Source organism: Scyliorhinus torazame, chromosome 9 (assembly GCF_047496885.1).
Source record: "Scyliorhinus torazame isolate Kashiwa2021f chromosome 9, sScyTor2.1, whole genome shotgun sequence".
Classification (NCBI taxonomy): domain Eukaryota; kingdom Metazoa; phylum Chordata; class Chondrichthyes; order Carcharhiniformes; family Scyliorhinidae; genus Scyliorhinus; species Scyliorhinus torazame.
The window spans coordinates 147,606,281-147,623,114 of record NC_092715.1 but is presented as its reverse complement, the minus strand read 5'-3'; the positions used below and the strand labels follow the sequence as shown (position 1 = coordinate 147,623,114).

Below are 16,834 nucleotides of genomic sequence, written 5' to 3'. Positions count from 1 at the left end.
CGTTGCTACAGATAATTATATATTGGACTGTTAAATTATATTTTTGGAGAGTGTTACTTGTGACAAGGCAGTTGCCAATTAGGGCTAGTTTTCATTTTTGTTATTTATTATTTATTCATTTTTTGTTTATAAAATAGGTCATTGTTATTTGTGTTGTTAGAATATTGTGTAAAGGATGCACAATGTACTGTGTTGGTTGACCAAAAATTTTCAATAAAATATTTAATAAAAAAAAAAGAAGGGTTTAGCAGCAGATGTTTGACCAAATGTTATTACTCGCACAAGATCTACGGGAACGAACTAATTAGCCTCCCCGTAAGCCTCATGGAATATGAGCTTCCTCGTTGAGGGGTGGGGGCCCATCAGCAGAGTAATGGACTCTGGCAATAAGAGCTCGGCCTGAATGGGAGCCGAGCAGAGTAGTCCTGGCTGGGAGTGTATTGTGTAAATAGTTGCTTAATAATGAAAACAAGTTTCTTTACACCTCTTGTTGTGGATGTCTCTGTGGTCACTAAATTGGCAACATGGGTTAAAGTGGGGCTACAGATGGTGCTGCTAACTGCTGGAAGCACGGTAATCTCTGCTCACTCTACTGGAATAAGGATGCACTGATTTCAAAATGCCCTGCTCTTTGGGAGACGAGATATGTTCGATGCAAATCTAGAAGATTGGACGTAATACACAGAGCGTATGTGCTACTTTTTCAGGGCTTACGCTATAAACGGCGATGAGCGACAGCCAGCAATGCCTGTGGAGCCCCCACCTTCAGCATCATAAAAAGCCTATGAACCCCACATCTCCGGACTCCCAAATCATTTGAGGAACTAGTTGTGCTAATGGCAAACCATTGTGATCCCAAGCTGTTGATCATCCTGCAACGGTACTATTTCAACACTGAGAGGATGCCAAAGGAGTCTGTTACCGAGTTCTTAACTCGTTTGAGGAAAATAGCTGAATTTTGTGATTTTTGGCCCTTCTCTTCCCGAGATCCTACGGGACCGATTGGTCTATGGCATAAACAATAAGACGGCCCAATGGAAGTTACTGGCCAAGCCATTGGTAGACCTGAAGAAAGCCGCAGAAATCTCAGTTTCAAGAGAAAGTGCAGAAATGGGAGAGCAGGAACTCTAAGGGATAGAAACGCAGAGTGTGGACCGCGCCCCCTCCTAGCATATGGCACTCTCCAAAATGTGAACTCCCAGAACTCCACCCTAGACTGAACACCGCCAAGGTCAGGTCCGATGGTCTAGGCAAAGTCAGCCAGGCAAGGCAGGTCCCTCGAAAGCGGACAGGGCGATCCCAGACGATGTGGAATGTATGGGCAGAGAAGGCACAGGGAGCGGAAATGGCAGGGTAGCCAAGAAACCTGTTGCCCCACCCGAGGCAGGCGTCCAAGCTGATCCCGCACTTTTCTCTTGGAACAGCCCGATGACGAATGCCTGCAGCTGAACTGCATCGCAGCACCCAATGTTGCCCCATTTCAATCACCGTCCAGGTAAACGGTCACGCTCTTGAAATGGAATTGGACATGGGAGCCGCAGATTCGGTCATTGGCAAACAAACATTTGATACAATTAAGTCAGGGGTAAAACGGTTCAGCTTACGGATACTGATGCATGACTGGCCACATACACGGAAGAACCACTTGCCATAGCGGAGTCCACCATGGCCCCAGTGCTCTACGGGCAGCAGTCTGTGAGGCTGTGGTTGATTGTAGTTAAAGGATATGGCCCTAGTTTGCTAGGCCTTGACTGGCTGCAATGCCTTTGCCTTGATTGGTAGTGAATTTTTCAGATGGGCTCCAGAAGCCTCGATGAGATATTGGGGAAATACCCCAAAATCCTCCAAGCCGGTTTGGGACAATTAAGGGAATCATGACTAAAATTCATGCAGACCCTGAGGCACAGCCTAAATAGTTTTGGGCCCACCCAATCCCCTCTGTGCTACTATCCAAGGTTGAAACAGAGTTCGGGCAACTAGAGGACCTTGGGATTATCAGGCCGGTTAAATTCGCCGATTGGGCAGCACCGGTAGTTCCTGTCCTTAAACTGGACAAAACTCTTGACTTTGCTGTGATTTTAAATTGGCAGTGAATAGGGCCTCCAGATTGAACAATGCTGCCGGTCAAATATTAGTATTCAAAATTGGCTGGAGGCCATTCGTTTACAAAACTTGACATGAGCCACGCATACCTCCAACTGGACCTTGAGTCCAGACAATATATGACAATAAATACCCACAGGGGCCTGTATCAGTATGCTTGACTGCTGTTCGGACTGTCATCAGCTTGCTCCATTTTCCAGTGCAACATGGGGCAATTTATTTGGATGACATTGTAGTTATAGGTACGATGGAGTGAGAACACGGAAGTAATTTGGACAAAGTGCTCTGCCACTTTTCAGAGATGGGCATTCATCTCAAAAGGGAGAAGTGCATTTTCCACGCCAAGGAGGTAATCTACTTGGGCTACCACATATATTGGGATGATCTACACACAGTAGAAGAAAAGGTACGTGCAATTCAACAAGCTCCCATACCGGAGAATACAACCAAGCTGTGTTAGTTTCTCAGGTTTGTGAAAAAATTCATTCTAGGCCTCTTGACCATGCTAGCCATCTTGCAGGTCCCGCTTTAAAAAAAAAAAAACAAGGAATGCGCATGGAGAGCACCACAGGAAGAGGTGGTCGGTCAAGTAAAACGGCAGCTGACTTCATCTGGCCTGCTGATGCTCTACGATCCTGCCAAACCGCTAGTAGTCACATGCGATGCCTCAACGTACGGCATTGGCACAGTATGGATGATGGTAGACAGTGGCCGATTGCATTCGCCTGGCTGCGACAGAGCAAAACTATGCGCAAATTGAGAAACAAGGTCTGGCCATAGTTTGCAAAGTTCCGTCAGTGACATCGCTTTATGATATTGAAGGACCACAAACCGCTGCTTGGACTCTTGGAGGACAAGGCTATCCCACCTATAATGTCGGGCAGAATCCAGAGATGGACTCTCTTATTGGAAGCGTACAAGTACACACTCGAGCACCGAGCGGGCATGCAGATCATGAACGCAGATGCTTTGAAGTAAACTTCTGCTGCTGACGAGACCACCGATTCCCTCCACAGCCGACAAATCTGTAGCCATATTGAACTTCATGGATGTGTTGCATGTCACGGCAACCCAAATACGTGAGCTGTCGTAAACAGATCCTTTATTGTCCAAAGTCCACCATATAGTGCTATATGGGGGTCAAAATTGGAAACTACCCAAGGAGTTAAAGGTCTTGTCCACCAAGGTAGCAGAGTTCAGCATTGAAGATGGCATCCTTTAGTGGGGGACTCGCGTCATGGTCCCAAACAAGGGTCAGGACTTCATACTGCGCAATCAGTAACGGGCATTGAGGCGCGTCAAAAATGAAAAGGCTCGACCGCAGTTATGTCTGGTGGCCAGGCCTCTTTGCAGAGATAGAGTGACTGGCCCGACATTGGAGTGTTTACCAGGAGCTGCAGAACTCCCACCCACTGCACCTCTTCACCCATGCTCCCATGTAGTCAGTGGCCAGGATGAGGCTCCATGTTTCTGATTATTGTGGATGCTCATTCAAAGTGGCTGGAGGCTCACGGGATACCGTCCATGACTTCAAAGGCGACTCTCGTTTAGTACGCACAGAGATGCGGGAGGTCGAGGACTCTGACTCCAATATAGAGACCCAGGCATCGGATGTTTCTGACGGTGAACAAACTGATGACCAGTCACCAATGGTGGTTCCACCACGATGGTCAGCAAGGAAGCAGCATTCGTCATCGAGATATACGCCTTTTGATCTGACTCCACAAGCAGCACAGCCATGGGTGAAGAAGAGCAGACACTCTCCTGCTCCACCTTCCTCAGATGAGTCTTTGGACTTTGGGGGAGGGAGGGGGGAAGGGATGTTTTAACCCACACAAGACCTACCGTGACGGACCAGTTAGCCACGCAGTAAACCTCATGAAATATGAGCTTCCCCGCTGAGGGACAAGGGCCCATCAGCGCAGAGTAACGGAATCTGCAATAAAAGCTCAGCCCGGATGAGAGACGAGCAGAGAAGTCCCGGCTGGGACCTGAAGTGTATTTTGTAATTATTTGGTCAATAAAAAAGTTTCTCCACACCTCCCGTTGTGGACTCCTCTGTGATCACTAATATATGTGATTTGAGAAGATTCTTAAAGTTCAGAGAGAGTTGGAAAGGCAAAGGGATTTAGGAAGGAAATTCTCGAGAGTAAAATCAAGGCAACTAAAAATTCTTTTTGTGAGTGTTTGAGGGGGTCCATGGGATTTACTGCAGTTTTTGCTCAGTAGCTGACTGGTGGAACACCCTGAATAAAGTGCATATACAGTAATGGATGAGTGGTGATGAGGTAGAGGAGGGAGTTGAAATCTCATGCTAGATACTGTTACAGAAATTTAGGGACTGAATTTCAATCCCCATCGGGGGTAAGAACAGAGCTGGACAAGGGGCCAGAAGTACTTGTGTACACTCTTCTAATGTCTTTCCAGTGCCTTCGAATGCCTTCCCAGTGGCACCCAATGCCTCTCCAGTGCCACCCATTTTAGTAGAGGCAGGGCTGCCCACCCCCAAGCACTGGGTACCTGATTAGAATTATTAGGAGCCCTGTTAAGTCCAATTTAAGAAAACTGACTGAAATTTTCCAGTTGCCTCCAATTTCCCACAGCGAAATTACTTCCCTGTCATCACAGCCTGCTGCTTCTCTCAAGTTGGAAGGCTGCCTAATTGGCTGCTGTCACTTAATTGTACAGAAAACCTGACTTCCTGTCAATTGAGGGGGCGCTGTGCAAATCACAGTAATAGTTTTCTCTTGGGGGATAGATTTGGGATACCGAAACAATCCTGACTTCTGTTTCCCAGAGGGAAAATTCAGCACCAGCTGTCTGGTAGGAATGGTGGGACAAATGGATGAGGTGAGTGGTGGAGTTGCAAAAGTTATTTTCAACTGAAGGGTAAAGTATTGGGGGGAGGACATAGGGCTCGCAGAAATTATGTAGAGTTAAGGGATGTAAGGATTTTTACACGGATGACGTTTAAAATTTACCGAGTTGTGGAGCAGGAAACCAATGCAGGTAAATGCAGATGGGTGATCGGTTTGCAATACTCAAGGCGGAACAGAATGCGAATAGCAGAGTTTTGGAAGAGTTGAAGCTTATGAATTGTGGAGTAAGTGATAACAATAAGGAGAGCATTAAAATAGTTAAGTGTAGATATGAACAAATCATTTATAACTATAAGAAGTGCTGAGATAAGGTTGTACAAATGGAGGTTGATCTATGCATGTGCTGTTGCCAAAAGCAGCAGGCAGCTAAGCAAGAAGGGTGAGTGAAGGATAAATCTGTACAAGAACCCAGAGGTGACTGTGCCTCTTTTTAAATAAAGTCTTCAGCAGCTCTAACAGTATTTACTTACAAGATATCATCATTCTCATTGACAAGACACTTATGTATAAGCACATGCATAGGTAAAAATGTCAATTTATGCACAGTAATATATGCTTGTAATCAGTATTAGAGTCGCACACCCGGACTGTTCTTACCTGAGAGGAAGAAGCCAGTTTCACACCAATAGCATTGTTCTTCATCGCAGTCAATGCAATTCTCGTGGCAAACATCACATTCCATCTTAGAAATATTTTTATAGGTCTTGGCTGGACAAGTTTCATAGCAATGATGATGAAAACTAGATATAAGGTTTTACAATGCAAAAATGTCACAATGAAGCATGATCCATTGGCCAAAAGCTCATTACCCTGTGTTCTGTGGCTTCACTAACATCATCGATTTTGTTTCATTTAATATAATGTTGCATTCGTACAGGTGACACTGTTTACATGAAAGGAGCCTCTTGAAATATTAAGGTGTTTCAATAATACTACTGAGTCACTTTTTATTTATAGCAAAATGCATTGTGTATTGCCAATTTTAATTTCTTTAACTTTGGTACATGGGAATAAAATCTGAATCTTTCATACCAAGGAAGTATTTTAATCTTCTTGTTCATACGCACCGAATTATCACAAAGGCCAAAGACTCTATTATTGCATAAAGGTAGGTTTTACTAACACATGCCCTGTGATCTTGCTCATGGTTAGTATCAGAAAGTCATTGAGGAAGATTTTCAACTTCAAAACAAGCATGCGTAGAAGGAGCAGTTATGGTCTGGGGGCCATTTCTGGAATGCCGGAAGCAGTCATTCTGTAATAATAATCTTTATTATTGTCACAAGTAAGCTTACGTTAACACTGTGTGGTAGTCACCACTAGTTGTATTACATGTATTACGGCACTGTCCGTATAGTAGAGGTACATGGGTAAATCTCTGCCTGCTGGCTCCGCCCAGTAGGCGGCATATAAATGTGTTTGCTCACCGGTGCTGCAGCCATTCTGGTTCCAGCTACAGGAGGCACAACATCTTTGCTCAATAAAGCCTTGATTATTCCACTACTTTCGTCTTTGTGGTAATTGATAGTGCATCACACTGCAATGAAGTTACTGTGAAAATTCCCTAGTCGCCACACTCCGACGCCTGTTCAGGTATGTGGTGTTGGGCGTTCTGACACACAGATGAGCCAACACAGTTGTATTTGGTACAACGCTGTTTTATTCAAACTTACTATCTACAGTTTTGTCTTGATACTCTGCACGTGGGGACTCCTTGTCTGTGATGTTAAAACAGGTCTTGGCGTTGTCCTTGTCCCCAGATCTACTGTCCACCAGGTGTTGTGTTTGTCCTTTTATACAGTCCCTGTCTTTGTCTGTGATAGGTTGTGGTGTTGTGTGTTCTGATTTGTCTGTTGGTGTGTCTATCATGATGTGTGTGTTTGAATATCATGACATCCCCCCTTTTTACAAAGATATGTGCCTACGTGGTTATATATATATAATCGTGTCGTGAGTGCATCTAAGAACGTGTGTGTGTGTTGTGTACAGCATGTGCATATGACGTAACTATTTACATGGGGCGATGTCGGGTGCGTCACGCTAACGAGGTTGTACCATAACAAAACATGAATGCGAAAAAAACTTTGAATAGTGGTCCGGTCAAACGATATGTGGAACGATAAACAACAACAGGTTATAATACAGTAGTGTTTAACGTTTAAACGTATGAGCAGTGTTATAAGTCCAGTCTAATGGGTGTGCGACGAATTCGGGTTGACCGCCTCAAGGGTGGGTCAAGAACCACCGGCTGATGTGCAAGCCTGGCCATGGGTGGCGATGGAAGGGGCGTGATCTGCGGCAGCTCCACGAAGTCATCCTCGGAAGCCTGTTGAGGATCCGGCGTGTGTGTACAGTGTGGCTGCGAGCGTGGAAGTCGGCGAAGGGCGCGCTGATTGCGGTGACGCACTGAACCATCCGGCATGCGTATCAGGAACGAGCGGGGAGCCACACGTCGGTGAACTTCGGCCGGTGCTGACCAGCCACCATGCGGTAGATGGGTGCGTACTTTGTCTCCGGAGGACAGGGGGGGGAAGGTCCGTCGCCCATGTGTCGTACAGACTCTTCTGGCGATCACGCTGCATTTTCACCTTACGAAGAACCGTATCATGGTCCGTTGTTGGTGCCAGGATGGATGGCACCGTCGTCCTGAGGGAGCGACCCATCAGGAGCTGTGCTGGCGAGAGACCCGTGGCTAGCGGGGCCGATCGATAGGCCAGCAAGGCGAGGTTAAAGTCCGATCCGGCAGCAGCTGCCTTGCAGAGGAGCCGCTTGGCAACGTGAACGCCCTTCTCTGCCTTCCCATTCGACTGTGGATGTAGAGGGCTAGACGTCACGAGTGAAACCATATGCTGCGGCAAAGGACGACCATTCACGGCTGGCGAAACAGGGTCCATTGTCCGACATGACAGTCATTGGAATGCCATGGCGAGCAAATGTTTCCTTGCAGGCCCCAATGACTGCGGACGACGTCAGTTCATGTAGAGGTATGACTTCCGGGTAGTTGGAAAAGTAATCTATAATAATGATGTAATCTCTGCCGAGCGCGTGAAATAGGTCAACACCCACCTTCGCCCAGGGGGACGTCACCATCTCGTGTGGTAGAAGCGTCTCCAGAGGTTGCGCCGGCTGAAACCTCTGACAGGTTGTGCAATTAAGCACCATGTTGGCTATGTCTTCATTAATACCCGGCCAATATACCGCCTCTCGGGCCCTCCGTCTGCATTTCTCGACTCCCAAGTGGCCTTCGTGTAGTTGATTAAGAATCATCTGGCGCATGCTGTGTGGAATGACAATCCTGTCTAACTTCATAAGGACCCCGTCAATGTTGGTAAGGTCATCTCACACATTATAAAACTGGGGGCACTGCCCTTTGAGCCACCCTTCCGCCATGTGACGCATCACTCGCTGTAGAAGGGGGTCAGTCGCTGTCTCTGCGCGTATGCGGGCCAGACTTGGGTCGTCAGCTGGCAGATTTGCTGCTCTCAGAGTAACGTGTGCCTCAATTTGACATACGAAACCCTCCGCATCTGGTGGTGTACTAACTGCTCGGGAGAGCGTGTCCACCACGATGAGATCCTTCCCCGGAGTGTAGATCAGTTCAAAATCTTACCTCCTGAGTTTAAGTAAGATGCGCTGGAGGCGAGGGGTCATGGCGTTCAGGTCTTTGTTTATTATGTTGACCAGGGGGCGGTGGTCAGTTTCGACCGTGAATCGTGGAAGACCATACACATAGTCGTGGAACTTGTCCAATCCAGTTAACAAGCCCAGGCATTCTTTTTCTATTTGCGCGTAGCGCTGTTCCGTAGGGGTCATGGCTCGTGAGGCATATGCAACCGGGGCCCATGACGACGTGCTATCTTTCTGCAAGAGTACTGCTCCCATACAAGATTGGCTGGCATCCGTTGAGATTTTTGTGGGGCGAGCCGTGTCAAAGAACGCCAACACTGGTGCCGTGACCAGTTTGTGCTTGAGCTCCTCCCATTCCAGCTGATGCGATTGTTGCCAGTGGAATTCTGTTGATTTCTTCACGAGATGGCGCATAACCGTTGTATGAGAAGCAAGGTTGGGAATGAACTTCCCAAGGAAGTTGACCATGCCCAAGAATCTTAGGACAGCCTTCTTGTCAGCCGGCCGTGGCATGGCTGTGATGGCGCTAATTTTGTCTGTATCGGGACGGACCCCTGATTGTGAGATGTGGTCCCCGAGGAACTTCAGCTCAGTCTGGCCAAAGGCACACTTGGCGCGGTTGAGACGCAGGCCATTTTGTCGTATGCGGGTGAAGACGCGTCGTAGACGATGCAGGTGTTCCTGCGGAGTGGTGGACCAAATGATGATATCGTCCACATATACACGTACCCCTTCGATGCCTTCCATCATCTGCTCCATGATTCGGTGGAAAACCTCAGATGCTGAGATGATGCCAAATGGCATCCGGTTGTAGCAGAACCTGCCGAAAGGGGTGTTAAACGTGCATAGCCTTCGGCTGGCCGGGTCCAATTGGATCTGCCAAAATCCTTTGGACGCATCCAGTTTGGTAAATATTTTGGCTTGGGCCATCTCGCTGGTGATTTCCTCTCGTTTCGGGATGGGATAGTGTTCCCGCATAATGTTGTTATTTAGATCTTTAGGATCTATGCATATGCGGAGCTCGCCAGAGGGCTTTTTTACACAGACCATGGAGCTGACCAATGGCGTGGGCTCCGTGACCCTGGATAGGACCCCTTGGTCCTGAAGAGCCTGCAGCTGCAACTTGAGGCGGTCTTTGAGTGGCGCAGGAACCATGCGAGGTGCGTGAACGACCGGGATGGCGTCCGGTTTGAGGCGAATCTTGTATGGCAATGTCCCCATGCCTTCAAATACCTCCTGGTTGTGAGCAAGGAGGGAATGGAGATTTGCGTGGAACTCAGCATCCGGGAAGTCGGATATCTCATCTGGAGAGAGAGACATAATGCGCTGTACCAGGTGAAGGACCTTACACGCCTGTGCGCCCAGTAACAAATCTTTTGATGAGCCAACAACTTCGAAGGGGAGTGTGGCCGTGTGCGTTTTGTGAGTTATCTGTAGCTGGCAAGAACTCATGGACGGGATGGCGTTCCCGTTATAATCAACCATCTTGAGCCGGGATGGCGTGATGGGTGGTTTGACCTTCATGGCCTGGAATTCAGAATATGCAATCAGGTTGGCGGATGCGCCGGTGTCCAGACGGAAGTGGACGTGCGATCGGTTGACCGTTAGGGTGGCACTCCACTCATCGGCCGGATTGATGGCATTGACCCTGTTTACATCGATGACGGAAACCCGGAAGGCATCCTGGCCATCTGCATCATTTAGCTGGAAGTCTTGATGCGTGGGCTGGATGGTCCTGACGTGTCTGCGAGGTTGTCGGAGATGTGTAGGATCCATGGGTTGAGCCGCACGACAGTAGGCAGCATAGTGGCTCATCTTGCCACATCGGAGGCACTGTCGGTTTTTAGCAGGACATTGCCCTTTTAAGTGTACAGCTCCACAGTTGCCGCACGCCATGACGTCACGGCGTTCGTTGCGCCACTGCGCATGCGCAGTGCGATCTTGCATTGGGCGCGCCTGCGCGGTGCGTCCCTCGATGTTGCCGTTGGTTTTGGCGCGCACAAGCGCGGGAGGCCGCGAAAAGCGCGGGAAGCGGCCGCTCTCGTCGGGGCCGCGGGTCGGGAGATAATCGATGGCCTGGATGCGTTCGGCGTCGTGGGTGGCCTGGCTTGCCGATTCGACGGCTGGGGACCCCCTCCGTGCCAATTCGGACGCCTGAAATCGGGCAAAACGGCTGGTTGCATTCTCGTGGAGGACACAGGCTTCCACTGCAGACGCTAAGGTGAGGCTTTTGATTTTAAGAAGCTGCTGGCGTAGGCCACTGGAGGCAACGCCAAAAACAATCTGGTCCCTGAGCATGGACTCTGAGGTGTTGCCGTAACCGCAGGACTGCGCAAGAATTCGGAGGTGCGTGAAAAAGGGTTGAAAAAGGTCCTCCTTACCTTGCAGGCGTTGCTGAAAGAGATATCTTTCAAAACTTTCATTCACTTCAACATTAAAGTGCTGGTCTAGCTTGAGGATGACTGTGTCATACTTGGATTGGTTTTCACCTTCTTCGAACACCAGTGAGTTGAAGACATCGATGGCGTGCTGACCTGCGTAGGAGAGGAGCATTGCAATCTTTGTTTCATCCGAGGCACTCTGTTTCTCGTTGGCTCGGATGTACAGGTCGAATCTCTGCTTGAAGAGCTTCCAATTGGTACCAAGGTTCCCCGCGACTTCAACGGCTGCGGTTTATTGGTGAGGTCCATGTCCAGAATGGCAGGTTAGTTGGCAGGTATCTATCCACTCCTGTACCACGTGGTGTTGGGTGTTCTGACACACAGATGAGCCAACACAGTTGTATTTGGTACAACGCTGTTTTATTCAAACTTACTATCTACACTTTTGTCTTGATACTCTGCACGTGGGGACTCCCTGTCTGTGATGTTAAAACAGGTCTTGTCGTTGTCCTTGTCCCCAGATCTACTGTCCACCAGGTGTCGTGTTTGTCCTTTTATACAGTCCCTGTCTTTGTCTGTGATTGGTTGTGGTGTTGTGTGTTCTGATTTGTCTGTTGGTGTGTCTATCATGATGTGTGTGTTTGAATATCATGACAAGATACACTAAGGGAAAACTCAGAATGTCCAATTCACCTAAAAGCATGTCTTTCGGGACTTGTGTGAGGAAACCCACTTAGGCACGGGGAGAACATGCAGATTCCACACGGACAGTTACCCAAGCCAGGAATCGAAATGGGTCCATGGAGCTGTGAAGCAACAGTGCTAACCACTGTTCTACCATGCCGCCCATAAGCACAGCTGGTTAGAATACTTTCCAAAATTTCTGTACGTCCAAGATTTCTATCAGGTTCCTACTTCACTATTGGACCCTGATTCCCATTTTAAACTGATTCTTGATATAAACATGCTTGCTGTTTGTCCATTTACAGTTCTCCTGAAAATTGCAGCCAAGCTCTATCACTTCACCCTTTCACCGCCAGGACCAACCCCTTGAGTTTCCTCTGCTGACTGCCTTTCTTTACATACAAAGCCAGGTGGCAGGCAGTTATAAATCACCCCGGTATCGCTTATAGCTGTATTTGCTTTAACCAACTAAAAGGGTGTTATAACCCACACGAGACCTATGGGGTGGAAGCAATTAGCCTCCCTGCAACTCTTGTGCAGTACAAGCTGCCCCACTCAGGGGCAGGGAGTCCATGGACACTCTAATAGTTTGTGAGATAAAGATTGACCAGTTTTGGTACCGATACCTCAGGCCTGGCTGGGATCTGGAGAGTTTTGTACATACTATAACTTGGTAATGAAACTAAGTTCTGTTATCCTCTCATCCCAGACTCGGCTGTGGTCACTAAAAAGGAATTACAGCACAACCTCTGGAGCAGAAAATAATAACCAGCCATCGACTACCCATTGGTTCCAATAGAAAGGAGGCCAACATCATTAGTTAAATATATTAAACATGTGGCAATGCAAACTAGAAATATGCATCACTGGAAGAACATTACTATGGATCTTAAATATTCATCTGCCCGAATCGTCTCTCATTAACAGTATTGAGCTGTTGTATCATAGAAAACTATAGGCACACAGCTCCAGAGGTGAGCAAGACTGTTCACACCACCTTACGAGTGAAATGCCAGGGAAAATAAATAATTACAATGGAAGGATCTCTGCCCATTGATTCTATTAGTGATGATACATTTTTTTCAGGTTGTATGCCAATTGAAAAACAAATGATTGTAATTTGTGTGGCTCCTAAATGCAATTTAAAAGATGACAATATGAAGGAGAGAAAAATGAACTTACATGTAGTAGCCATCTTTACACAATGTACATTTTCTTGGATCGTCTGTAGAAACAAATACAGTTTCTGGTAAGTAGCTGCTCTAAAAATAGAATGGGTTTATTTTTGAGTCAGTTTTTAAATTCAATTTCCGGTGACAGCCTTTTGCTACAGCATGGGGGCTGCAAAATTCCGGATGACATTTATTGAGAAAAGCTATGTCATAGTTTGCAAATCTATCAAAATAAATGGACCTCGAGTTTTGATGTAACTCAGAGAAAGAAGTTACCTTTACCTCAGAAAAAAGGAATAAATAGTATATGACATGTCTAACAGCAATTCTGGTGCATTTTTCTCACTAATCCCATTCCTTCTTTAGACCACATAGAATCATAGAGTTGCTATTGCACAGAAGTTGGCCATTCAGTCCATCATGCATACACCAGTTCTCCAAATGAACTGAGTGCCATTCCATAGGCCCACCCCCCGCCCCCCCCAACCTCATATTTTTCCTTTTCAGAAAACAGTCTAAATCTCTTTTGAATGCTTCAATTGAACCTACCTCCACCACACAATGTATTTAGTGTACTCTAAAGCTTAACCACTCGCTGTGTAAAAACATTTTTCCTCATGTGGCCATTGCTTCTTTTGCCAATTGCGCCCTCTCGTTCTCAATCATTTCATGAGTGGGAACATTTTTTCCCTATCTACTCTGTCCAGACCACTCATGGATTTGTAACCCTCAATCAAATTTCCTCTCATACTTCTCTTCTCCAAGGAATATCGTCCCAACTTCTCCAATATACCTCTGTAACTGAAGTGCCTCATACCTGGAACCATTCTCATGAATCTTTTCTGCTCTCTCTCTAGTGCCTTCACATTTTTGTTGAGGTTAGAAGTAGGATGGTGCCATCCTAATTGGTAATAAACCCAAAGTCCAGATTTGGTATTTGTTGGCAAAATGTGGATGCCAATCGAGATGCAATCATGTATAACCCCAAACATTTAAAAATATTTGGAATGTAGATTTGTTACTTGTCAAAACGCTTCATTGAAAATGTAATGAATTATGTCAGAATATCTACAGATTTCCACTGTCTACTTATGACAATTTATGTTTTCCAACAGCTTCCAACTCTTACAAGAGAATCATTATTTGTGGAGTACCTATATTTGCTGACTAACACCTTGCTCAGCCATAGAATGATGAGCCAATGGCACAATATAATTTACTATATAGAAATTGTTTATTAATCAAAGTAGTAACTGCTAAAATGGTCATAATATCAATCATAAAGGAAATAAAGATTACTATTCCAGTTCAAACACCTCATAAGAAACCAGAAATAGAATCCTGAAATTTACATAGGATTGCTTAGGATATATGGCACAGATACAGGTCATTTAGCTATTCCCTGCTCCAGTTGAACCTCCTTCCATCTTTCTCTGTTGTTGTATATTTGTCTCAGGATTCTTTGGTTCTTACCCGAGAAGGCAAAGGTCTTTCATTCAAAATATCTTTATTTATATCACTAACTATTTACAAGATTATAGAACATAAGGACATAGCTAGAGTCACTGTCTGAGGAGTTTCTCACTCATTTTACCTCAGTGATTGACACTTGGATTTACACTTTTGTGGATTTTATCCTATTTTTATCTGAAAAAAGATTCTACAAAGATTTTTCACTCCATCTGAATGTCACTAATGTTTCTTCCACCTGTCAGGCAACAGAAGTTCATTTGCTGGGCTATGACAGATTTGAACCATGGCTCGACCACTTAATCTGCTGCTTTAATGTTAGGGAAAAAAGTCAGCTATACAACTGTATCAACTGTACAAAGTTGACACTGATGCACACTGTATGCCATATATAACAATAACACAAGAAATGGATGGTTAACAATGCACGAGTTAGATTTGTCTTCTTCAAGCAATCAGCTTAATTTTCCTGTCTGTCATATAATTGGGTCAAAGATTGATCTCCTCCTTAAATTTACCCAAAGTCCCGGCATCCACTGCACTCCAGGATAGTGAACTTCACAGATTCACGACCCTTTGAGAGAAGTAATTTCTCCTCATCTGTTTTTAATCTGCTGCTCCTTATCATAAAACCATGACCTCTCGTTCTAGATTGCTCCACAGGGGGAAGCACCTGTGTCTACTTTGTCAATACCTTTTATCATATTATTGTCATGTGAGAGTACCTTTAAGACATGGATGTTTAAGCAATGTACCTTTAAGAAAACAGTGATGTCAGAGAATGGGTGGAGCTGAGCTCAGGGCAGCCATTTTGAAGTTGCAGTTTGAAAAAACAGCTTGTGTGTGTCTGTTTTTCCAGAGAGCTGCAGTTTGGAGGAAAAGAGCTTGGGAGTATCTGTGTTTTGCAGTGAGCTGGATTTGCTGTGATCTCTGCCATAAAAGACTATCTCGGGATCATTTGGGTGATTTAAATTCATAATAGTAAAGCCTTTAACCTGATGTGATTCTGTTTAAAGGCGTGATGCACGATCAATTACTATTAAAACGAGGTAGCAACATAACTGAAGGCTTTAATTGACTAGAACTGTTCCCCAGCAGCTTCGGTACAGAATGAGGGCTGCTGGGAAGGCACCGGTTCTTATACCCCACCTGTCAGGGCGGAGCTACATACAAAACAGCCAATGGTAAACTCCTAGGTTTAACCAATGGTCTTCAGCCTCTTGGGTACTGCAATACCTGATAATACCACATTCACCCCCTGTTAAAAAAGAGTCCGGCGGGGGTGGTGGCCAATGGTTACAATTGCATTTAACATGGTATGATCAGATATGGAGGGACCGTGATACCGCCTTACAGGGTTGTAGAGAATATTTACAATCGTGGAAGATATATACATTCAGTGTTTATTTACAGTTACAGATCGGTTATACTGAAGCAATCAGTCGGTCGGGTGGCCTGGTCATCCTCCTCGATCGTCTGAGCCTCGGTGGTGATTCCGGTGGGGGTCCGGACGTCTGCGACTCCGGGAGCGTGGCTTTTGCCTCCATGGTAGTTTCGTCACCCCTAGATGGCGCTGGTGAGGCAAACGGTTGACAAGAGAGGGGGCGCCTGTAGGGGGTGTCGGTGGGTGGGAGGGCCTAGATAGGGGCGGCGGGAGGACTGACCCCCTGTGAGGTGCTGTGGAGGGGGGGGGGGGGTGGTTCGGGTGCGCGTGGGATTCCGGCGGGCGCCAGATCTTGTAGGGAGACCGTATCTTGCTGGCCGTCAGGGAACGCCACGTAGGCGTACTGGTGGTTAGCGTGCAGCAGGTGGACCCTCTCGACCAACGGGTCCGACTTGTGCGCCCGCACTTGTTTTCGGAGCAGGATGGGTCCGGATGTTGCTAGCCAAGTCGGGAGTGAGGTCTTGGAGGAGAACCTCCTGGGGAAAACAAGGAGACGTTTGTGAGGTGTCTGGTTGGTAGTTGTACAGAGCAGTGACCGGATGGCGTGGAGGGCCTCCGGGAGGACCTCTTGCCAGCGGGAGACTGGGAGGGCCCTGGACCATAGGGCCAGTAGCACGGTCTTCCAGACCGTTCCGTTCTCCCTCTCTACCTGCCCATTTCCCCGGGAGTTGTAACTGGTCGTCCTGCTTGAGGCGGTGCCCCTGTTGAGCAGGAATTGACGCAGTTCGTTGCTCATAAAGGAGGACCCCCAAGCACTGTGTATGTACGCGGGGAAGCCGAACAGTGTAAAGATACCCTGGAGGGCCTTGATGATGGTGGTTGCGGTCATGTCTGGGCAGGGGATGGTGAATGGGAACCGGGAATACTCGTCAATCACGTTCAGGAAGTACGTATTGCGGTCGGTGGATGGGAGAGGGCCTTTGAAATCCATGCTGAGGCGTTCAAAGGGCCGGGAAGCGTTTATCAGGTGCGCCCTCTCTGGCCGGTAGAAGTGCGGTTTGCACACCGCACAGATCTGGCAGTCCCTAGTGGCTGTCCTGACCTCCTCGATGGAGTAGGGCAGGTTGCGGGTCT

General features: G+C 47.0%; 1 protein-coding gene across 2 annotated transcripts in view; it reads right to left on the bottom strand.

Annotated features, from left to right (window-relative positions):
- The window catches only part of pcsk5b (proprotein convertase subtilisin/kexin type 5b), a 602,404-nt gene that overhangs the window by 61,984 nt on the left and 523,586 nt on the right, over window positions 1-16,834 (bottom strand). For both annotated transcript variants that reach the window (XM_072516608.1, XM_072516609.1), the window contains exons 25-26: window positions 12,857-12,899; window positions 5,580-5,722 (exon numbers count right to left, since the gene is read on the bottom strand). In XM_072516608.1, the coding sequence (XP_072372709.1) occupies window positions 5,580-5,722; window positions 12,857-12,899 (186 nt within the window). The remainder of the gene's footprint in view (window positions 1-5,579; window positions 5,723-12,856; window positions 12,900-16,834) is intronic.